The sequence below is a fragment of the Parasteatoda tepidariorum genome, chromosome 10 (assembly GCF_982258835.1).
Source record: "Parasteatoda tepidariorum strain Cologne lab strain chromosome 10, Ptep-v5.0, whole genome shotgun sequence".
In the NCBI taxonomy this organism is placed as follows: domain Eukaryota; kingdom Metazoa; phylum Arthropoda; class Arachnida; order Araneae; family Theridiidae; genus Parasteatoda; species Parasteatoda tepidariorum.
This window is the reverse complement of record NC_141764.1, coordinates 26151145-26176898: the sequence shown is the minus strand read 5'-3', so window position 1 is coordinate 26176898 and position 25754 is coordinate 26151145. Positions and strand designations below refer to the sequence as shown.

The window sequence follows — 25754 nt, the reverse complement described above, 5'->3', positions numbered from 1 at the left end:
TAAATATATTGCAATTTTTTATTTCCGAGCTCTCTTTAATATTATTCCAGATTCTAATTTATTTGAGTAATTACTAATAGTAATTACTTATAGAAAAATTCTTTATCATTTGATTACTGGGAAATTCTAATTAATATACATCTTTTTAACTACTATCTTTATAGTGGATTTTTTTTGTTTTATTCAAATCGATGTTATACCACAAGAATTTGTTAAACATTATTTACCCTGATGAATAAATATTGTGTCGTAATAATGACAAGATTAATTTTTTGGATATAAATATTAAAAAAAAAAAAGGAAAATATCTGCATTGTTGACATTGACAATACAAGGAATGATTTTAAGTTAAATATAAATAAATTATTACAGGAAATTCTAATGTTTCTGAAAGTATTTATTTAAATTTTGTTTGTAATCAAATAAATAGAAAAAAAATTTGTAGTGATATTTATTGATCCAAAACAATTTAAATATATTGTTATTATAGATATTCATTTATCCAAAACAATAGTGATTTTTAAAAAGACAAACAGATAATCTTTTCCAAAATTTGATTAAAAACAACAAATGCATTAAAATTCCATAAAAAATCATTGATTTAGTTTGGTTTTAAAATTAATAAACTAATATATAGACATAAAAATCTTAATTACATAGATTCATATATTTGCTATGTGCAAATCCATAACTAAAAATTTTGTAACTAACCAAAAACCTGCTCCAATATTCAATTAAATAATTGATATTATTCAATAAATGTTAATAATTTCTATAAAAATCATTGAATTAAAATGTTGTATTTAAAATGTGACCTCTTATTAATTATAAACTTAGAATTATCCAGTATAATGCAATTATCTTATGCAAATCCAGTCTCGAGCTAATCCAAGGCAACAGACAAATCAAATGTGGTTGTTAGTTTCCGTATGAACATCCCTTAAAATCATATCCATTTATCCTTTATTTACACTTCAATTTCATGTTGTGTAATCTGGTAATTTAGTTCAAAAAGTATTTTTAAATCATTTTTGCAAGTTATTAATAAGTACATGACACCCCTCCTCCCTTCTAGTTCTTTGTTCCTATTTTTATTTTATTTTGTATTTTCTTGAAGTTTTTTAGTTTCTTTTTCTTGATAAAATTTTGTTTATGAATCAGTCCTTTGGTGTTCCTCAAACTGTTGTATTTTAAGTTTTATTATTTTGAAAAAATTATTATAATTTCTGTGAATTTCTTTAAAAAAAATTCAGTATTAGGTTTCAAATGTATATAAACTGTTCACTCATTTCACTTTAGTTTGTTTATTTTATTTTTAACATGTAGGTGTTAGTATAATCACAATTTTCCTTTGCATTTTTTGAGTTAAGAAACTATCCATAATAATCATAATTCTGTGATTTTTTTTATTTTGAGAAACTTGTTTTATAATAACATTCGAAAGAAATTGTGCATTCTATTTATTTGTTAAACTGTGTGAATTAAAATATTTCTTTCTTCTTCTTCTCCAGTTTACTGTAAGATTAAAAAAATTTTTTTTAAGAAATAAGTATCAATATTTAAGAAACAATAAATTAATCATTTTCTTTATTTTTCATTTATTTTCAGTAAATTGACACATAATAACAAGCTTTATTTGTTGATGTTTAAATATAAATCATTTTCTCTTTAAAGCACTTATCTTCTTATCCTATTTGGTTTAAATAAAACCTTTCAACCCTTTTGACTCTCAGTCCAGAATATTGTTTGGGTTACAGAATGTTTAATTTCTTGCGCATAAAATCAGTATTTTTATGTATGTTTTTCTGTTGCGAATAATTGGTAATTTTTTTCTCTAGCATAAACTCAAAAAGTGTAACTGAAGGCTTAAAGAGCCAACAGTATATATTTTTTGATGTACAATTTGTTGGGTTTAAACTTTTTTTAAAAATTAGTTAATTTAATTAAAATTTGTGAATTTTTAACTTGCTTTTAGAAAGTTACAGATAATATTGATGTGAATTGTGCTATGTTTAATAATGATGTTAATGTTAAATCTATTTTGTGTCATTTTTATTAAGAAAATTCAAATAAAACTGAACAAAATTTGAAGCTTTTTTAATGTTATCCCAATGGCAATTTATAGAAATATTATACAAGGTGCTCAAAGCAGTTATTTATTTATTACTAGGAGGCTCCGCCACCTGCTCGCTAATGCTCGCCAACCCCCGAGAATTGCTACGCAATCCTATGTGGTTCACGCCGTGAACCATGGCTCGCTGCGCTCGCTCGCCAATGAACACAATGTTCTAGCACAAAGACATAATATATTATCATCAAAGACATAGTATTGTACTTATGTAGAAGAATTCTACCAATGTTCTTATTGGCTTTTAAAAAAGTATATTAGCTATTTAGATTGTACATGGTGAAAAAATCAAAACATTAGCTAAATAAGAAACATATTAGCAAAATAAATTATCAAATATTGCTTCACTAATATTCTGTATTTTAAAGCGTGAAAATTCAATGCATAAATAAACGCGAAATATAAAAAAATTCAATGCATTCAATACAAACACTTAAACGTTTTTTAGACGTTTAGAAGTAGAAAAATATCCCAGTAGAAAAATATCAATTCAACAGCGGCCTTTTAAAGCATTCTCACTTCAATTAATTAATTAATTCCTAATTGAGTTTAAATTAAATATTGTCATGTTTTTAGTGCATGAATCTGAATTGAACAACCTGATAATGCTCACTCTGGTTATTGTTATCTGGTTGCTCACTACGTGCTCTTGCGCGCCGAATCCTATCAATTAAAAATAAAAACTGTTGCCAGCGCGAGAAAAGAAATACCATCGGTTTTATTGATACATACATACATACGTACGTATTAGCGTTTTATATAATATAGATTATCAGTTATTTATTATCAGCTCTAGCACATAGTTAATATTTGCTTGGTATTGGGGAGTTTTCTTCTTCAGCTGCTTATTCTCTTTTCTTGATAATTGATTTAAATGATAAATTTAATTTTTCTTCTGTTTTCGTTTATTCTCTTTTGCAGGCAATTGATCTAAACAATAAATTTAATGTGATGTGTTGTGTTCATTGGCTAATGATGTAAAAGTGTTTTGCTTTTCTCTTTGTAAGATGAATAGTTAGGTAATTTAATCTACGTTCAATAAATGTGGAACAATAAGACTCGGCCTAAAGGCCCCAACAGGGAAGGATTAAGCGCAAGCGGGGCCCCAGGCCATTCAAATTTTTGGGGCCCTTAGATTCTATTTTTTTTTCTCGTATATTTTTTATTTATTCAAATATAAGAGTATTAATATATCTTTTCATTTAAGAAAGCAAATTTAAAATAAAAATAAACAGTAATAAATTTTTTTTAATATGTATTTGAAATTGATATTTTTTAAAAAAAAGCATTGTTTTTCTTAACTTTTTTAAATTTATTTTCAAGAAAATTTTTTTAAGGGGGCCCCTAATCATTTGGGGCCCCAGGCCAAAGCCTAATCTGGCCCTGGGCTCCAAGAAACTGATTATTAATGTGTATTGTGTGTTTCTGGAGGAAGAATATGCTTCACCAAATAGTGTAGAAAAATATTTCTGTTAAATCATCCTCTACCTTTCAAAACCTTTCTTCTCTAATAATAAATAAAATTCTGAGAAATGAAGAAAGTTATTGGATTCAAAATCTGCTCTAATAAAAGAGAATCGGTTTCTCAAATTGTGTAAACTTTTTAGAAACTATAACTATAACCACTAGAATTTCTTGAAATGAGGGATTTGTTAAAAGTTAATGTCTTTAAAAAGGGGAGACTCAACTTTTTTCCAAATCAAAGTATTCAGTGTATCCAGAGAAAATCATAAGTTTCAAAGCCTGATCTAATAAGTGAGAACTTGTGTCTTAAATCTTGCGAATGTTTCAAAAATTATGGCAAAGAGTATATGTTATGGTGAGGGATTTGCTAAAAGCTATGTTTGAAGAGAAAAAAAAGAAGGCATAGTCGACTCAACTTCTTTGTAAATTTCAAACTTTCAACACCAAAATTGTTGTTGAAAGTTTTAAAATTTAAAACAATTATTTTAAGTGAAAATTACGGTAAGAAAATTAGTTTTGTATCACTGCTTCAAATTATGTTATAGTTTCTAAAACTGCAACACCAAAGATAGCATTAAAATATCCTTTTTTTTTTAGTATTTGCATTTTATTGAATGCTTATATCTAATTGACTTATAATAATCTGAAATTTTATTTTATTAATACTGTTTAAATATTAAATGTTTTTTTGTGTAGGTGGCCTGATAAAATAACTTTGCTGCGTGGGAACCATGAAAGTCGTCAGATTACTCAAGTTTATGGATTTTATGGTATAAAGTCTAGTGATTTTGATTGATTTCTTTGTCTGACTGATTTCATAATTATAGATTGATATTTATTGTAGAAATGAGTTTATTAAACTTTTATTTGCCTAACTTTTTCTGTTAATATAATTATTATTAAAATTTTGCCTCATTTACAAAATAATCATACTTAATTGATGATTATTGATGATTTATTTAATGAATTATAGATACTACAGGTCTTTATAGTACCCCATATCATATAATCAGACATTTAAATATATTGCCAAATTTTTTTTATTTATACTTTTTAATAGTCACTAATAACCGAATACTACTACTCAAATATTTTCTTTTTTTTCCAGAAAAATGTAAGATTGTTTTTTTTTTAGGCTGATCTAGAGGCAGAAAACGTTAGCATATTTTGGAAATTTTCATCAGTGAGACTACAAAATATATTTATATTCGGAAATAAGTCCTTTATTATACAACTAATGAACTGTAAAAATTGATTTTCCAATCCCATACAAAAGAAAATAATGGCTCTACTGCTTTTTTTTTTTTAAAGATTTACAAAAAGTAGCTTAGTTTTCCAAGAAGAAAAATTAATTTGTATATTATTTGAATCCATTAAATTATTGAAAGTGCAAAAAGGCGTTTTATATTATAGCTAATCCAAACAATTGAGTTTTTGTTAAGAGTAACAATAGGAATTAAGTACTACTTATTATTCTTTGCATTTGGTGGCACCTTAGTTGACTGTCATGCTCATAGTAGTACAGCTGCTGACACCAAAAAAAGAGATGTTTTTTTTTTTTTAATATTTTCAATAAAGTTGTTCTTATGTACTTGTTAGTAGTACATTATGGTATTTGTTATTTTCACTGATCTTTGTTTATATATATGTGTGTATGTTTATATGTATAGTGTTTTTTTTCTTCTTTCTAGTTCATAGACAAGCATGGTGTAACACTAATATTTAAAAATAATTCAAAATAGTATTGAATGTAATTTTATTCTTTCATCTCATATCAGCTATTAAGCACTGAATTCACTGCATAAAATATTTAATCTTGATGTATTAATTATGTTATAGATTATTTATTTTATTTTATTTTTTATTTAATTTCTATATGTGCACCTCTTTTTACTAATTATTCTATTCAAAGTATTGATATTATATATCAATGAATGCATATTTATAAATTATTTTTCAGTTCTTTTCTGTAAATTAGTATTTTTAAGGAATAATATTTCTCATAAATATTATTTTTTTCAATAGATGAATGTCAAACTAAATATGGGAATGCCAATGCTTGGCGTTATTGCTGTAAAGTATTTGATCTTCTTACAATCGCTGCGGTAACTATATATATTTTTATTTTTTTTAATTGGGCTGGTAATCTTTCATGATTTTGATGTTAGGTGTATGTAAATTTTTACTTAGGTTAATAGCATACTTAATGTTCATAATATAAATAAATTTTAAAGAAATGTCTAACAAAGATATAAAATTAAACTTTTTATTAATAATTTGAAAAGTTAGTTGTTATTTCCTTATATTTATTTCATGGTTTTTTGGTATCTGTAAATTTTTGTTATGCATTTAGTGTCTAAGTGTGTAAGGTATGTAACTACAGATCTTGTATCAAAATAATTTATTGGTGTAGATGTTAAAGTCTTTTATTTAAATAATTCTTTTGGTCAATAAACTTGCAATTAAAATTTTGGTTAATTTTTATTTCAAACTTGAAAGGTTAATTAATTTATTCCTTATAAAAATACAATTACTGTTAATTGTGGAGACATAACTAAGAGAAAGATTTCTTTTGGTCAGTAAACTCGCAATTAAAATTTTGGTTAATTTTTTATTCAAACTAGAAAGGTTAATTAATTTGTTTCTTAATAAAGATACAATTACTGTTAATTGTGGAGACATAACTAAGGTTTTAAACCCTCATGAAAAGCAGAAAATTAATTATTTTCAAGGCAGACAAATATTTTCATTGTAAAAGTTTACTGTAATTTTGCTGACATTTTTTTACTTCTGTCTACATGTGCTTTTTTAGTAGAATTTTCAGATAAGAAATAAATGGTTTCAACCTTTCTTTTACGAAACAGAATATGCAAAAATTATATTTCTTTTTCTATTGTCAAAGTAGGCTTATAACAATTTTTGTAAAGAAATATGTACAACTCTACATGCATTGCCTGAGATTTATCTCCTAATTCTATTGTTTGTTTTATATACTATGATGTAAGAAACAAATGACAATCTATATTTTAAACATGTGAGGATGTTGCTATGCTACATAGTTTCATATTGTCATCTGTGTTGGATATTATAGTCTATTAAGTCCTATGAAAGTCAGAAATGTTGCTAAACTTTATGGGGGTTTTGAACAAAAAACTTTGCATGATGAATTTTTCTTTTTGATGAATTTTTCATTTGAGTTAAAAGTCATCTTATAAATATTTAGATATATTTTTCAACTTTAATGGATACTTTCTTTTTATGTCAATTGTACTTTCAATCTCTTATTTGTCACATTCATAGTTTTGCTTTCCTTGGTGCAGGGACCAAGAAATGTGAATCCCCATATGTCCGTTTCGATCTTCACTTAATTTTTGACATAAAGTTTTATTAAATTTTTTTTTTTTAATAAGAATAGTTAACTTAGCGATTTTTCTATGATTATTATTATGTACCTAAATTTTTGAATTTGTACAATTAAGTCTTCTAAGGCACAAAGTTTTAGGTAGAAGTGAGGAATTTTATATCCCTGCTTGAATAATCATCTAAAAATGTTTAGACATATTTTATAATTTATTACTATGGTTTTGATTTCTGGGAATGTCTCTCTATTTTGCGGTCCTTAGGAAATATGGAGAACACTGAATTTGAGAGTCATGCTATTAATGAGATTCAAATGAAATCCATATTTTTTGAATTTTCAATACTATGAATAAATTTTTTTAAAAAAAGAATCAAAATTTTTACAATTATGGTTATTTTTGTTTTTTTTTTAAATATGACTGTTGCAAAGCTTTCTATTCCTAGAAACACAATGCCAGTGCAAATATGTATTTATGTTATAAATTGCATTGTAATACTATAAATCATATTTATTGTGATTAAAGGGGGTAATTATGGCTCGCTTGGACCACCCTTACAATTTTTCTGCTGATGTTAATTATATCACAGTTTCAATTTTTAAGTATCTTTTTTTTATATAAAATATATTTTATATTTCATATCTTTAAATTGTTTTGTCAAGTAATCTGTAGCAAAGTATGAGTATGAAATTTAGATGGTTCCTAATGTGGATTGATTTATGATTCAAGAAATAAATTGATATTTATAGTTGCTCCAAATTGCTTCGCCTTAGCTACTTTGAAACAGGAATTTTTGAACAAAATTATGTTGTAAAGAACTTCATTGTTGAGGATCTGCAAATTAACTTCATTAACAAATTAATTTCATTCATAAACAACTACTTAGTTAATGCTTAAAAAGTGTAAATGGGTAATTTCTAAATCCAAGATGAATCAGAGCAACAATTGTTTCAAGAAAAATTGGTTGTAATGAATCCCTCTGATAAACAATTTTTTTTTCTTCCTTTAGTGAAAGCTTCTATTAAAAATAAAGAAAAATTCTTAATTTGGGTTTCAGTTGAGAATACCTAATTTTTCAAAGAGATACTACTAAAATAAATTTATTGTAATACTTGCGGTAAATTAGTTTTTGTTTCCTTTCTTGGATATTACTATTAAAAATATTTTAAGCGAATTTAAGGTTTGACTTTTAGTTTGGAATACCACACTTTTCAGAGAGATTTTATCAAAATAAGTTTATTTGAATCACTTTATAGTTAACAGTTTTTTTCCTCTTTCCTGAAATTTAAAATTAAGTATCTATTTTAAATATTTTTTAAATTAGTTTCAGTTAAAATTATTTTATACAAAATTTCAGCTTTGAGTTTTGGTTTAGAATGCCGTACTTTTCAAAGAGATTATATCAAAACTATTTTATTTGAATCCTTCTTGTAAGCTAGTTTTTTTTCTTTCAAAAAAAGCTTCGATTAAAAAATTTTAATAAAAATTATAGGTTTGACTTTCAGTTTGGAATACCATATTTTTTAGAGAGATGTTTAGAGAGAACTAGTTTATTTAAATCCCTTTAGTAAGCTAGTTTCCCCCCCTTTTCCTGCACGCTTTAATTAAAGGTATTTTAAGCAGAAGTTCAGGTTTGGCTTTCAGTTTGAAATCTTATGCTTTTCAGAGAGATTCTATCAAAATTAGTTTATTTGATAACTATGTGTTTCTGTGGAAAAATATAAACCATATATTTTATGATTTGTAAATATAATTTCTGTAACACATATTCTTGTCATAATTTTAGTGTTCTATAAAAAAAAAATTATTTCTGAATTTAAATCACTTTTAAAATTCAAAATAGTTTAATATTGTTTGAAAATTTTATAACTGTTTTAAATAATTTACAATGTTTCTTATGTGTATCCAGATAATATTAGAGAAAAAACTAACCTAAGTCATTTATTACTTCAGCAAAATAACATTACCCACATCACAAAGGGTTTCATTTCCTCCTGCACATTTATACAAGCTATTTCTTATGTGCTTAGAAGACAAAATAATTCTATCAAGTGTAAAAATAAAAATTTCTGTTATGGCTCAAAATGAATGAAATGTATTAATTTATGTTTGGGTCACCTATAACAGTGTTCTCCAACCTTTTTATCATCACGGAACTGTCAACATTTGATAATTTTACCGCACCCCGGGAGGGACGTTGATTGTTTATATTTTAAATTATTTAGGTTTATTAATTGTACTTGTATTTAAACATGCCTTCAAAATAAAATACAGTTACACCAAAAAATAAATGTAAAGTGATTTAACATTTTAGCTTAGTAGAACGTTAAATCAATGACAACCCTGAGCAGTGGCGTAGTGAGGGGTGGGCAAGGGGGGGCATCATGCCCCGGGCGCTACTCACAGTGGGGCGCCAAATGGTCCGCAAAACAAAAAATTGCTGGATAATTTTTTTTTAATTATAATTGATCTCTGGAAAATATATTTTAAATTAGAGCCAGTGTAATATAATAAATGTTAATTCATATATATTATTCATAATATTTAATTCATTTTAAATATTATATTAAATTCATATTCAAATTAAATATATTTCAATATTTAATTCACGTCCTTGTCATTGCGCTCTGCTTAGAATAAAAATGAAATGTTATTAAATGTTATATATAAGTTTAATGTCAGCATAAATTATATTGTATATTGCACTATGTTACTACCTTTCAAGTTCAAGGCATTCTTGGTAAGTAATAAATCAAATAAAATTACTTACTACATCTACTCGACGATTCTATTATTAAGTGAATAGAGTATGAAAAAATTTCTAAACAGAAAAATTTGTTGTTCTCATATTTGTCACCACAGATTCAAAGTAAATTCATTCATCTTCTGGCATCCACAGTTCGAAATCAACTAATAAACGATATCAAAAGAAATAAATATTATGGACTTTTGCTTGATTCAACTCCTGATATCTCTCATCGAGAGCAAATGTCCCAAGTCGCTAGGTATGTAGATGCTGATTTCATCAATAAAAAAGTTTCCATCAAAGAATCTTTTTCGAGTTTTATTGAAATACATGCTAAAGATGCAGCCTCGATCGAAAATACAATTTTAGAGAAATTAAATTACGATGAAATTTCATTAACAAACTGCACTATGTTACGATTATGCTGTCGTGATGGCAGGTCACTCATCTGAAACGCGATGGAGCGCCAGAATACAAGCTGTTATCGTTATCATCTATGGGTTAGACAATATAAAAGAACTAATAGAAAAATTAGCAGAGCACACTACCACTACAAGTGACAACAGAAGAGAAGCTACAATTCTGTTGCAAAATATACTAACCTTTAGTTTTATAACTTTAGTTCATTTCTGGTATGAAATCTTAAGAAGGATTGATCGCGTGCAGCTCAGATTACAGGATCCTAGAATGAATTTTAGAGAAGTGTTCTATGATCTTGAATCATTAGCGACTGAGCTAGCCGAAATTTCAGACAAGCTCTGTAAGGCAATAGAAAAAGCAGTCTCTTTGTGAAAATAGGATATGGATACAACCAATACGTGCCTGGAGAATTGGCTATGGTGGTGTTTCTGCAGAAAGTGACATTTCTCGCGTTATGAAAAGCACTCTTGATCGTCTCCAACAAGAAATGTGTACACGATTTACACGATTAAGTGCCTTAATTTCAAATTTGGATTTCTACTAGACGTTGAAAATTTATTAAACAAGGATAATGTTGATAACGACCTTGAAAAAAAATTTTAAAAATCTGGGTGAATTTTATAATACAGATTTCAATGTAATCGAACTTTTTATCAAAATATGTGACAGCAAAATGTTACTCCGCAGTAGAAAAGAAATTAAACCTAAAACTCCATTAGAATTTCTTACTTTTATAATCAATCTCGAATGGAGAAGATGTTTTTCCAAATCTGAGAGCGGCATTTCAAATACTCCTGACTATCTCAGTATCAGTTGCTAGCTGCGAACGTTCATTCAGCAAATTAAAATTAATTTTGACAGATCGCCCAAGTGACCTAGCATTTTTAAGTGTGGAAAGAGAAAAATTTTAGATGATCAATTTATATTATATTATTGATACATTTGCTTCATCAAAAGCACAGAAAATTTAGACATAGTAATTAGTTTTATTAATGTATTATAATCATATGATTATTAAACATATGTATCTCCTTAGAGATAATAAATATTTACTTTTTTATTGTTTTAAAACTGCGCGTTTTTAAAATATTTCTTTATAAATATGTAAAATAAATAATAGATATCTTTTGAACTAATTCTACATTTTAAAATCTAGTCTTGTTCTCTCAACTGCATTTTTTGTCTCAAATTTAAAGCCTAGCTTGAATCTATGACTTTATTTATTTTACTTTATTTATTTATTAATTTGCTAGTATATTTTACATATAATATTATATGGTTTTCGAATGGGGCGCTAAAAGGGTATTGTGCCCCGGGCGCGAGTTAAGCTCGCTACGCCACTGACCCTGAGCTTGTTTCTTTGCAATGAGACGGTCCCATCTGGGGGCAATCGGAGACAATGACACCCGAAGTGTGTTGCTTATGTCCTGTTTATTCCGTTGCTTTGTTTTGGTTGCTGTAACTGCAGAAAACCCCGCTTTACACAGATAGGTTGTCGGAAATGGCAATAGGGATTTAAGTGCTGTGGTGGCAATCTCGGGGCATTTTGCCAATCTCGGGATATTCTACCTTCCGGGCCCCCCTTTTTTTAAATAAATAAAATTTTAATGGAACATAGATATTTTTAATTTGGGGTATAAACCTAGGAATTGAAATTCAGTTTCAATGAAGTGGGCGGCCCAGTACCATTTGATCCACGGACCGGAGGTTGGGGAACATTGACTTATAAGACTAATTTTTTTCCAAAAAATTTAATCTTTTTTTTTTTTATTTAAAGAAATTGTTAATTTGTATTTTGAATTTATGATGTTATATTCACAATTTTTTAATTATTTAATAAAATTTAAATATTGTGTTTGTTGTTTAATTTACTTTGCTTCTTAAATCAAGGTGACCACAGAACAGGGTGAGCAATAAAAAGACAGTAAATTTGATAAATGTGGAAAAATCAGGGAAATGTAACAAAAATACCCAGAAAATTAGGGGAAGAAATTAATTTTTGTTGGGTCACCTTTAGGACTTTGATAAACAAATTTGGTTATGTAATAGTTTTTTTAAAAAAAATTGTTAGCATTTAAAATTAATGAAATTATTTTTGCATTTTTTAATTCCTTTAGAAAAATTTAAATTTTGTGTTTGTTTAATTTACTTTACTTCTTAAATCAGGGTGGCCACAGTACAAGGAGAACAATGAAAAGTGAAATGAATTAAACAATGAAATGAATGAAACAGTGCATGAGCAATGAATGAAACAATGAAATGTATTTTATAAATCTTATAATAGTTTTTTTTAAAATTTAGTGTAATTGTTTATTTGTATTTCAATAAAAAATTGCTCATTTTTTTTTCAATTTATTGTACTTCAATTCATTGTGACAATTGTTTGATTCCATAATTCTAAATAAAATAGGATGTGCTATAATTATGCTAATTTTTACAAATAATGAGCGTTTATTAAGAAATAGCAACTTTAATTAACCTTAATTTTTGTCAAATTAGATCCTGAGTGGATATATCCTGAATATATGATGTATCGAAGTCAATTGGTTTCCACCATAGAAGCTGGCTTCTACGGAGGAAACCAATTCACCTGGCTTCACCATAGAAAAGAAACTATTACAAATAAATTTGTAATTATGATAAACCATATTAATTTGATTCACAGTAGAATCTAAGAACAAGCAAATGAGTGGGTAAAAGAGTTTACACGAATGGTTTAAATTTGTCTAGATGCCAACAAAGATTATACTCTTATTCTGGATATTATGAAAACTTAACCTCAATGAACCCATGGCATACAAATTTGTCACTGTGGAAAGCGCTTTTCTTTTATTTACTGGTAAACTATTTAATAAATCAAAAATAACATTAACAAATAAAACTAATTAAGAGATGTACAGCTGTTTGGATACTATATACAAGTATCATCAATAATGTAAAATTTAAAATATTGTAATTTTATCATTAATATTATAAAAAGTCTGACATTAATGTCTCAGTCTGACACAGCAGAAAAGTCTGACTTGAGGATGACATACAGCTGTTTGGATACTATATGCAAGTATTATTAATAATGTAAAAATTCAGATATTGTTATTGTATTATTAAAATTGTAAAAAGTCTGACTTTAATGTTCAGTCTGACATCACAGCAGAAAAGTCTGACTTGTGGATAGCATCAAAGCAACTGTATATCTCTTAGTTATTTTTTTGGTGCTAATTAAAATTTTTCCTGTTTCATTATCGCAACACAATCATAGCATAACTTTCTATGTATTTTACTCCAACTTTTCTGAGTGAACTTATTTTTGCAGATAATTGACGGTGAGGTTTTATGTGTGCATGGCGGCCTTTCACCATTGATACGTACTCTAGACCAAATTAGGATTATTGAAAGAAACCAAGAAATACCTCATAAAGGAGCATTTTGTGATATCCTTTCTTTTCTATTGTTTTAATTCACTTAAAGGAATGATTTGTTTTAATTACAATAGAAACTGCTACCGGTATGACTGATAATTTTGTTTTAAGGTTTTTGCTTCCATTTAATGGTTAAGTATTAATCAATTAATTATTGCATTTAAATCAATAATGTTGCTTTGCTTTTTTATCTTTACTTCACCTTATAGCATTGTTTATTTTTTTATTTTAATTTTAATTGGAATAAATTTTTTAATTGGCTAATAATAGAATCAATGAGTTATGAAATTTTAAGTAATGTGACTTTTTAAAATTTTATTTTGATAGCTTTAGTTTTTATCTCATCTTACTGAAGTTGCCACCTCATTTTAATTTCCAATTTCAATATCTCAGCTTACAGCAGTGCTATTGAAACAATTCTAGAGGATTTAAAATGCATTGTAAAATACCAATTACCAAAATTTATCAAATTATTATATCATTATATTGTTTTAAATGAATAAATACATGTTTGTAGTGATATGAAATATTTTAAATACTCTCAACTAAGATAATGACTGTTAAATTAGGATGTTTGCGAATATCTTCGTCCCAAATATTCAACAAAAGCAAAAAACAGGCAGAGTATCAAATATTTTTTTGCAAGGTGCAATAGGTTACAAAGAAATAATTGATAATAACTTTATTTGCTTAGAACTTTTTTTAAAGATACCCATCAAAGCTTCACTTACCTTGGTTGTATGTATTTGGTGGAAGATGCTGGCATTACAATTGTTTTGAGTCTTAAAAAACTTTTTTTTTTACTAAAACTTTTATCCGTTTACTTTCCTGTTAAAATAATAAATAATTTCCTTTTTTTAACAAAAATTTCTTGAATAAAATTCTACTTTTTGCTCCATTGTTTTGTTTTTTCCATTTATAGAATGAAAAAACTAAAGAATTATGTTTGTTCATTATCAATTACATCTGCCATATTTCAGTGCTGATTCCGAAGATCGTGTCATCTTTCATGGATTATTAGTTATTTAATTTTTTTATGCTTACCAGCTTTTCTTTTAGTAATGAGAATTTTCTTTGAGTTCCAGCTTTAATTTTCTTTTTGCATAAACATTTTATGTAATGTCATAAGACAGATATAATATTTTCAGTGCTAAAAAAATGTGTACAGAAAATTTTAGGCAGCTTGGGATTTATTTATTTCTAGTTGCCATAGTGTTGCTGCATTTCTGCCACACATTACATATGTTTGAAACATTGAATGAAAAATACCTTTTCTGTTTAAAATAAAACCATCATTTTTCCTTTTCAGTTAAGTTATGTAATTTTGTTGATTTCAATAGTCTTAATATGTTTTGATTATGAAAGTAACATGACATACATCAGCACAATGCATATGTAAAGGTTAAAGTTGTTCATAAATCATAAAAATGTTATATAATTTGCATCATTTTCTTTAGTTATTACGATTTTTTTTTCTTTCTTTGCATATTATTAAATAATAATGTATAAAATTAATTTGAAAAAAATTATAGAACTTTAATATTGAAGGAGTTTTATTTTTTATTCTAATTCAGAGTCCTGCTATTAAATAGCTTTGTTGATAAAAAAACTTTTTTTCTTACTTTATTATCTTTTATTTGTAACGTATCTTATGATGATGCATGTAAAGTGTATCTTGAAACTTTGTTAATTAGTTTATCTTAACATTTATTACATTTGGTTTGGTCTGATCCTGAAGATGTTGACACTTGGTCTGTGAGTCCCCGTGGTGCAGGCTGGCTTTTTGGATTTAAAGTTACACATGAGGTACATTCAAAAATTTTTATACTTATATGTCAGTACTGTGCATTTACGAACTACATATTTTTATTTTTTTACGTATATTCTAATGATGATGCTTAAATTAAAACACAAAAAGTGGATTTAAAATTTGTGATGCATTGAAAATGTATTTGATATTTTTAATACATTTTAAAATGTATTTAAAACATTTTTTTAAAAATCAATAATATAATTTTAAATGACAAATAAATGTTTCAAACAAAATAGGAGGAATAGCTTTGTTTGGAATAGCTTTAGGATAGGAATAGCTTTGTTATATCACCTGCACTAGGGAATTGACATATTTCAATTATGTCTTCAAATCATAAAATACTATCTTGGTCTATAAAAATCTGATCAATAGCTCATTAGCTGTACAGAGTCATTTTTTCGCTCTCTGCACTCTATTGTATATCTTATTTTTATAACAGATTTTTATTACACTAAAATACAATGTTAAAGGTTCAATTTAACATTTTTTGCATTTGGATGATAATGTGCAAGAGTGTGGGGTTGTGGGTCCATTAGCAACTTATTCCTTTGTGGAAGATTGGAAATAATTATCACATCTCACAGGGATATATATATATATATATATATATTTGCTTTTGACAGTTTCTTTTCATTAAAACAAATTCCATTATAACTTTGTCACATGTATTCAGTTTGTGTTATCCCTTATTTAAAGTCCGTCTTCAGCTTATGTGTTTTGAAAAAGAAACTGCCATAATGCTTTCAAGAAACTAGGATAGAATTGATATAGACAGGGTATCCGCGCACCTGGAAAGTCATGAAAAATCATGGAAAGTCATGAATTTCATTATTGAACAAAATTTGTCATGAAATGTCATGATTTTAACTATTTTTTTAAAAGAAAATCATGAAAAGTCATGGATTTAGGTCACTGAAAAATCTAATTTTTAAAATGGAATTTAATTCCCTCTCCCCAATTTTACGGTGTTCCGAATATCTGAATTTGTAACAAAATCAACACTCAAAGTCATATTTTATTAAAATATAAAAAGCTTTTATCATGTTCTTTAAAAACTATGGTGTTCTTTCAAAAAAAATGAAGGAAAAAACGTAATTTCTAGAATGAAGTATCTTAAATTTCTGTGATTCAGAATTATTATTATTTTTATTTTATCAATTTAAAATTCTAGCTGAAGCAGGCCAGTCAGGGGCAAATTTTTTTAACTCCGAAATGCGAACAGAAAAATCAGGAGTATTTCTTTCCTTTCTGATGAACAGGAAAAGTATATATAGAATATAATTCTGCAGAAGAAAAAAAAATTATTTACTCAGCTATTTTATTGCTTCAACTCTTTATTTACTCTGTTTTTTTTTAAGTTTAAAATCAATAAATATGAAGATGTAGAGTATAACAATTTTGGTTATACCTATCATTTTAATTAATGCTATTATAATGCTTTTTAAATTTATTATTATGTTTTTGTTCGGAGAAAATAGTAACTTCTTTAAGTCATGAAAAGTCATGAATTTTAAAATCTGTAATGTATCAGATACCCTGTATAGAGAAATGATGTCACACTAGAACAGTGGTTCCCAACCTTTTGTGGACCATCTTCCCCCTCTTGGGATTGGCTGACACATATCGCCCCTTTCTCTTTTTGATCAAAAAACCATTCATTGTTGCTTGTGAATAATCAAACACTGAAAATATGCTAAGTTATTTGATTTTAATTTAAATTGTTATGCAAATAAAGAGGCACATTTATCCTGTCATTTTTATAAATTAAAAAAAATTGTGCATCTTTTTTTTTTCAAAAAGAAATGACATTTAAAACGGAATAATCAAAACAAAAGTAAATTTTTTTAAACTCATATTTTAATGTAATCAAGAAAAAGTTAAAACGTTAACAACTAAAATTTGAGAAAAAAAATGAAGAGTGAGAAAGTACATTTTTACCACTTCAATGATTGCCCTGTGCTCGATGTATTTCAAGTTAAAGCTTGAATGTCAGGTTTTATGCTCGTCAGATTTAAACACGGGTTTCCTTTGAAGCAAATGTCCAACCTATCTCTTTGCTTTGTGAGCAGCTGGAAGACAGAACTAAATCCTCTCTCCACTATATATGTTGACGGGAACGAGATGAGAATTGGCTCAGTTTGTTTCCACAATTGTGGATAAGTGTCCATAAGCTTTACCCAAGCTAACTCATAACCGTATTTTTTAAAGACGACTTTAGCCTCAGTCATACTTCAAATCTAAAAACTCAGTCTACAAAGCGGAAGCGAGCTTATCCACAACTTCAAAAGAGAAAGGATCGAAAATCCAATCCGGAATTTCTAATTTCATCCAATCTTTAAATCTTGATTCCATAACTAATCAAGGTGATCAATAAAAATTAAGATTTTATTTTCGAGAATCTGGATATCTGCCATTGAACACTTTCTAAGAGTGGGAAATTGCATTCGCTCTTTGCGACCAATGTTTGACTTGTAGATATCAAACTTGGCAATGAATGAAGATATGATTCCCTTAGCTTTGATAACGTTCATTTTGTTTCCTTGAAGTTTTACGTTGATTTCCTTCATTTTTTCAAAACTATCAGTGAGGTACGCAGTTTCCAACTTTCGTTGCTTCAAACTCTCACTTAAAGTAGGATCAGTGGTGTCGAGAAACTTAGTAACCGAATCCAGCAATTCGAAGAAACGGCTCAGTTTCCTTTTGAAAGCCATCTCATAGCTGTATGTAGGAGCAGGAATTCGAAGGCTTCATCATTTTCACGGCAAAGTTCTCGGAACAAACGGTTATTAGGAGAATTAGCTTTTATTTTATTGATGCCAGAAATAACCAATTTTTCGCAGCCAAAAGTTGACGATGAATGACATAATGAATGGTGAGATAACTTCGGTACTTCTTTTTTAAGGTGACCCAGAAACCCAGTATGACAACCAGACATGGTTCGAGCACCATCTGTTGCACAAGCACTTACATTTGTAAGGGGAATTTCTTTTTCCTCAAAATAATCTTTGACCAATTTAAAAATCAGCGATCCTTTTGTATCTGTGTTCAAAGTTCTTGGAAACAACGTTTCCTCGTTAATCTCCTTACTCTCATTTATGAGTCTCACGTAAGCTTAAACAGCTTTGTTATCTATCACAGTTGATTCATCAATCTGCAACGCAAATTTACCTTCTTTCAAAAATCTGATGAGTTTTGATTCAACGTCGACGGCCATCTCATCAATACGCCTGGAAAAAGTATTATTGCTCAGAGGAATAGAGTGACTTATCAGATTTCTGCCACCGATACCAAAACGTATGAAGAAAATGATCTTGCACTTGAATTTTTAACTATCATAATTCTTTGTCTACACCAGAACCGTAAGTGTCATATATATTTTCAATTTCAATCTCAAATAGCTTTTGATATTAATATTATTAGCAATTTTTATCTTTTGAATACTCGTCGCCCCCTGATCGCCCCCTTGAGAAGCTCTATCGCCCCCAGGTTGGGAACCACTGCCCTAGAATGAGTAGTTAACATTTAACTATATCATACTGAGAAATCTACAAGTATGTACTCTTTTTGTGGAATGAATTAAGTATCTTCTTTCATTAAAATTTTGGCTTTAACTTTTAATTACTGTCATTGCCTGTTTAATCAATAAATTTTCATAACTGCAGGGTATGTAGTTGTCCTGATTTTACTGACAAGAAATACTTTGTCCTTATTTATCCTGATATTACCTTGTTTGTTATTGTGATGCCGCTATAAGGCAATGCATATTACATCGCTTTAAAATCTCCTTTGTTTCATACGTTTAATCATTCCTAATCTCTCTTTGGATAAATAAATAATTTTTATTATTTTTAATTAAGAGAGTGAATGTAAATATTTCTATTCTCAATAAATATATTGGCTAACTTTTTATTTCGATACAAATGTATAATATGTGTGTATTTAATGTCACTACTACTGAACATTAAAATCTGTTTTTTAACCTTTCTTTCTACTACCACATTAAACTTAAACATATATGTTATTAGGTTTACTTTAATTTCCAACTAACTATTTGGCTTTAAATCTTCAGCCAAATTGTTTAAATATTAACATGAGATATTGTGTGGTGGGCTGAATTGGTTTTTCCATTGGCCAGTGTCCTTTTTTGATAATGTGACTATAATGGACATTTCCTGTACATCAAAGCAGGGATTAAATACAACTTTTAATTTGGCTGGTTCTGGGAGATTTATCTCTTATGGCCTGTCCTTATTAATATTACGTAAAATTCATTAGTTTACTTGATGTAATATTCCTTTTATTTTGCACTTCAAGGTCTGCAAAGAAAAAAAAAATTTTTTTTAATCCTGTTTTCTTTAACTGCTAATTAGATCAACTTCACCACCAACTGCACCATCTTTTTCATTATAGTCCTGATATTTTTGATTTTTTGCATATGTTCAGAACAACTAATTTTCTACCAATGCGAATACAAATTTTGAAATAATCAAAAGAAAGCAAAAAATTTTGATCCCAACATCTTAATATTTTAATTAATAATGTTAGTAAAAAATTGCAAAATTCTAACTTAGCATATAGCCGACAAGCATATAGCCTTACTCACAGGCAGGGTTGGAGTTTTTGCCGGCAAAAAGGGGTTTTTGCCAGGACAGTGGCAAAAACCAAATTATCTAAATTGCTGATTAAATATTATTACAAAATACTTGAAACAAATTTAAATCAATCATAAGGAATAATAATTTTGATACATTACATGAAAAAATTATTTTTAACATATTAACAATTAATATAAGGGTAATAATTTTTAAAAGATTGAAAGTTTTTGATCTCTTTTCATTTCAGAATCCTAAAATAAAAGTTTTTTTTACAAATAAATAAATATTATTATTTGTATAATATTATTATTTATTATAAAAAATTATTATTTGTACAATAATTAACTACACATGTTGATAGATATTTTATGCTTTAAATTATAGTTATATTAATTTAAAATAAGTTCATTTCACTGGAAAAAAGAAAATAATCACAAATTTTCCAATCAATAATGTTTTAAACTACTAAAATGATATATTATTACATTATCATTTAATTATGGAATAATAATTTTGTTAATTTTTTTGTAATTATTTATATTCATAGTATATATTTCAATTTTAGGAATAATTTTGTATCAAAAATGTGTTTTTGTCCTCTCATCTTGGAAAATATAGGTTTTTGCCACTTTTTGCCAATTTGCTTGGCAAAAACCTGTTTTTGCCAGGACGGTTTTTACCGGTATTTACCATGGTTTTTTCCACCTGCGGCAAAATCTTGCCAACCCTGCTCACAGGATTTATTATTTTGAACTTTTCTGGAAAATAAAACTCAATCAGCAATTTTATATTTTCAAATTTTTATAATAATGATTAAAGGGGTGATACATCATCATCATCATATCTGGCCAGACAGCCCAGGGTGGGCCAGTGCCTTCCTTTGAATTCGAATCCACTTCTCTCTACTTTTGACACTTGATCGCCAGTTTTTCTCCTTTATAGTAAGGAAATCAGTCTCAACTTTTTCCAGCCATCTCAGCCTGAGCCTACCTTTTTTCCTGTTCGTTAGGGGTTTGTGTAATAGGATTTTCTTTAAATTTGAGTCATCATTCCTTCTGAAAATGTAAGCTGCCCAGTTCATTCGATTTATTTTAATGAATTTCACAATATCTGGCTCTCTGTAGATTTTATACAGTTCAGTATTATATCGTCTTCTTCAGGAATTATTTATTTTTATCCCACCAAGGATGGCCCTCAAAACTTTTCTCTCAAAAGTGGCAATTTTATTTTCACCAGCTTGAGTTAGGTTCCAGGTCTCAGAGCCATAGGTGAGTTAAGGGGTGATACAGTTATTTATTATTTTAATAAGCAAATGTATTAGTAAATTTATCAGGTGGGATTTTGTTGCTGTGCAATTATTTGTCTCTTTCTTTTGAATTTAAAAATGTTTAATTAAAGTCAACAATACAGTGATCATAACATAGAATTTTTAAATAATAAAGAGATTATCCAACTACTTTTTTACAGAAATGTTTAACTATGTTTTCATTTCAAGATTATTAAAATTCTACTTTAAAGTTATTTTATTTAAGAAATCTTAAACTCAAAACCAAGTTTTAATGAAATATTAGCATGAATGACTTTTATCTAATTGGTAGTGGTTATTTTTTTAATGCAACAGTTCTGTAAAAATTTTCTATATATTCATCTAAACTATTATGAGCTGTTTAGTTGTAAATTTACACTGAAAACTGTTATAACTTTCTGTTTTAAACAAAGTTATTCTAAAATTAAAAATGGTTTATTTTTTTTATTCTTTTGTGAAAAAATTTTTTTTTTGTTAATACTTAATTAGAGTAAATTATAATTTTCAAATTGCCTGTTTTAAAACTTGTCGGGTTTATGTATACTGTTTCAAAAAATGTCCTGCTTTTTTTCCGGCCCACTATGAAGGCTTATTATCAAAGAAATTAGTATTTTTTATTTAGCAATTGTTTGCTTTCTAAATATTATATTAAGCTCAAATCTATTTATTAGAAAGAAGTGAAGGCATTAATAAAGTTTATATTGTTTAATTTCATTCAATTTTGTTTATTCATTTCAGTTTATGCACCTGAATGATTTAAAGTTGATTTGTAGAGCTCATCAACTTGTCCATGAAGGTATTTATCTTTTGCTATTCATTTATTTATTAATTTGCTATCATCATTTCCTCATTAACTTGTTCATGAAGGTATTTATTTTTTGATTTTCAATAATTTACATTAATAATCATATCCTAAGGTAATTTATTTTCAGATATTAATATTCAAATGTTAACAGAAACTGAGGTCCATGATTACTTTTAAGTTGTGAACCAAAGTTGGTTGTTAAATGCTGCAATGAAATGAAACAAGCAATGACAGACCTTACTACAAAAATGTCTGTAAACATTCTTATAATGTCTCAACTTTATAAATTTTGCATAATTTTCTCATGCCTATTACATTATTGAAAAAAGGATGTGTGCAAAAATAACACATTTAAAAGTATTAAAATTTTCCCCCTGTCCAGTTTTTTTTTTTAAATTTATTTTTAATCGGGTAACTTTATATGTTTAGTTTTACTCCCATATCTTCTGTTACCTTTTGGTAAGTGTCACCGAATAATTTTTTCTTAGTTCCAAAATTTTAAAATTTGTATTACTTTATTTTATCTTATAGCCGGCATTGAACAGCCAACCCAATTCTGAATTTAGAACTAAAAATGTTCAACTCCGCAGCTTTGTTATTTTAATTTCATCCCAGAAGACAAGGGAACTCTTGGATCAAACATCGTTGGGACAAACTAGTCTTTGTACAGAACTTTTTAAAGGAACCAACCTGCATTTACATTCATGGAGAGGAAAACCACAAAATCCTCTCACGTTTAGCCCGATGGAAGATTCTAATCCATAATCCATCTACCACTGAGAATATTTATGTTAAAGAAAATGATTAAGTTAAAAAGATATGTTTCTTAAATAATCTTGGTAAAGTTTTAAATTAGCGATTCCGCTTAACATGTTACATAGCCATTGAAGAGAGGGGGAGAAAAGTTATGCGTCTTCGAGGACACTTCATAACTTTTTGATTTCATCATAACAGGGAAAAAAGCAAACATCAGCAGATTAATGATGCAAAACTAAACTTTAAAGGGAAGAATGTATGCAATTAACTATTTTTGCTTTTAGAAAGAAAAAAAATATAAACAAAAAAAACATTACTAAGAAATAGAGTATGTGATGACAATTTGAAAACAACTGCAGTGATTCTGACTGTTTGTATTGACGAGTATAAATAGAAAATTTGTTCTATTTTTTTTTTTTTAAATTAGGACCCGCTTTTTGTCAGAAAAATGCAGAAATTTAAATATTCTGGGCCCTAAAAATCTGTAATTTCCAGTCTAGCAGAATCAATGATGTTTGACAGTAAGTCAAGAGAGTCTAATATGATCCAAAATCTATATGCTGTATTTTACTATTTGGCTTTTTGTTTTTATTTTGCCATAACTACTTATTTGTGTTAAATTGCTTTCATGCAGTAATGAATACAGAACCTATAGATCATAGGCATAGGCTAAAAGTTGTCCATAAAATCTTTTAACTTGTCCCCTGAACTGTTTTAAATATTAATAAAATTGTGAAAGAAAAATGAATTTTAAAGTTTTGTGATAGTTTCTTTTTTTGTTGTTAAAGCCATGAAGTTTTGGAAATGTAATATTTTACAAATTCGTAGATTAAAAAGACTACAGAAGAATCAAAAAGATAAGTTCAAATGAAAACCATAAAGTTAATTTGATACAACAACTTAGGTTTCTAAATAATAGTTTAAAGTTTAATAGTTAAGTTTATAGTAAATAATAGTTAATAAATGATAGTAAATAATAGTTAAACTTTTAGATTGAATGAAAATTATAATTTTCTGTTTTTATGTTTATTAATTTGTAATAATTTGCCCTGTAATCTTGTAAGTGCATTAACATCAATTACAAATATTATCTAAATACTCTGTATTTCTATGACCGAAAGATGCTGATGTTGGCCCTTATCATTGCATTACTTTAGTTTTTGTAGCCCACTATCCAAAATATAGTTATGTGCCTCTGCCTAGTACTAGAATTTTTTTTTTTTACTTAACTGATTTTATGTATATATATTTAGGTTACAAGTACATGTTTGATGAGAAATTAGTTACTGTTTGGTCTGCTCCCAATTATTGCTATCGCTGTGGAAATATAGCAGCTGTACTGGCTTTCACTGATGTTGAAAATCGCACGCCTCTCCTCTTCAGTGCCGTGCCTGATTCAGAACGTGTTATACCTCCAAGAATCACCACGCCATACTTTTTGTAATGATATGTTAATTTATTTTGAATTTTTTTAATTGTTATAATCGCAATTTACTGTAAATATAGAAAATAATAAAGCTTTATATAAAAGTTATGTTTTAGCTATGTTTTTTGATATAATCATTATGCTGACTTTCAATATCACAAAGCCTGATATTTTTTTCAATTTATTTATTTGACAAAATAATGGATTCAATCAGAAAAATATTGGTCAAATAAATAAATGCATATTAAATTTTTTTGTAATGTACTTTCCCATAGTGAGTAAAAGTTACTAATACAGTTACCTTTGATGATTTTACATAAATAGCAGTAACATAAAATAAAATATTTTTGTTGGACATTTTAACTCTACTGCTTTGCTAATCTACCTGATTTTTTTATTTTTACAAACAGTGCCTACTGGCAATTAAATATTAAAATCACATCCTTTCTGTGAATATTTAATTTCATAATTGCTACATTTATATTTACAGAATCTACATTTGCCATAACTAACTACACGTCAGGTACATTTTTTTAATTTACAGAAGTTATTTAATATATTAAATCATTTGTTTGATTAGTAAAATTAAAGATTCAACCTGATTTGAAAGTTTATATGAGTTATTGTTACTTTCAATATTTCCTTTTAAATAGTAAAATTTCAAGCTATTTTCTGACATCTATTGAAGATAAAATTAATGTTATTGATTAAGAAATGATCATTGACATGAAATAATGCTTATCATTTTAAAACAGTTTTCATTTGAATTTCTTCTTGCTTCTTGATATACAAATTTTTTAACTATCACCCTTCAATTTCCCTACAGTGTATTCCACAGCTGTACTTTATTTTTCTTCGTAGACAGCAGAATGAAATTTGTTATTTATATGCTTTCAAAAAAGAAAATTCTAATTATTCTGACAAGAAAAAGCAGAATTGTTAAGTATTTAAAACATAAGTTGTACAAAATTTGATTTATTGAAATGTGATTTTACATAAGCAAGTTCTGATATTGTAATGATTCTGTTGTTGCAGATTTGATTATAAAAAGTGGCTAATTTTATATTTCAGTGATTTATTAGTGGCAGTCACTGGAAACTGTTTAATTTATTCTCGCAATAACTTTTTATAAGAAATACAGGTTATCCGCACACCTGGAAAGTCATGAATTTCGGTATTGAACAAAATTTGTCATGATTTTAACTATTTTCTTAAAAAAATCATGGAAAGTCATGGATTTGAAAATTTTTATTTTTAAAATGGAATCTCCCCCACCCAATTTCATGCTGTTCCGAATGTCTGAATTTGTAACAAAATTCCCACTGAGTCATATTTTATTAAAATATAAAATGTTTTTATCATGTTCTTTAAAAATTATGGTGTTCTTTCAAAAAATGAAAGAAAAAACATCATTTCTAGAGTGAAGTATCTTTTAAACTTCTGTGATTTCAGAACTATTATTATTATTATTTTTTTTAATTTTCTCAATTTAAAATTCTAGCTGAAGCAAACCAGTC

General features: G+C 27.4%; 1 protein-coding gene across 2 annotated transcripts in view; it reads left to right on the top strand.

Annotated features, from left to right (window-relative positions):
• PpV (Protein phosphatase V) overlaps positions 1-24345 on the top strand; it is a 29774-nt gene extending 5429 nt beyond the window's left edge. The window contains exons 5-10 of one of the 2 annotated variants that reach the window (XM_087153624.1): positions 4289-4362; positions 5618-5697; positions 13431-13548; positions 15251-15342; positions 21989-22046; positions 24065-24345. In XM_087153624.1, the coding sequence (XP_087009750.1) occupies positions 4289-4362; positions 5618-5697; positions 13431-13548; positions 15251-15342; positions 21989-22046; positions 24065-24255 (613 nt within the window). In that variant the 3' untranslated portion in view covers positions 24256-24345. Of the gene's footprint in view, positions 1-4288; positions 4363-5617; positions 5698-13430; positions 13551-15250; positions 15343-21988; positions 22047-24064 lie in introns of both variants that reach the window. The other variant, XM_071184402.2, reaches the window with a different exon arrangement.
• Positions 24346-25754: the final 1409 nt, after the last annotated feature.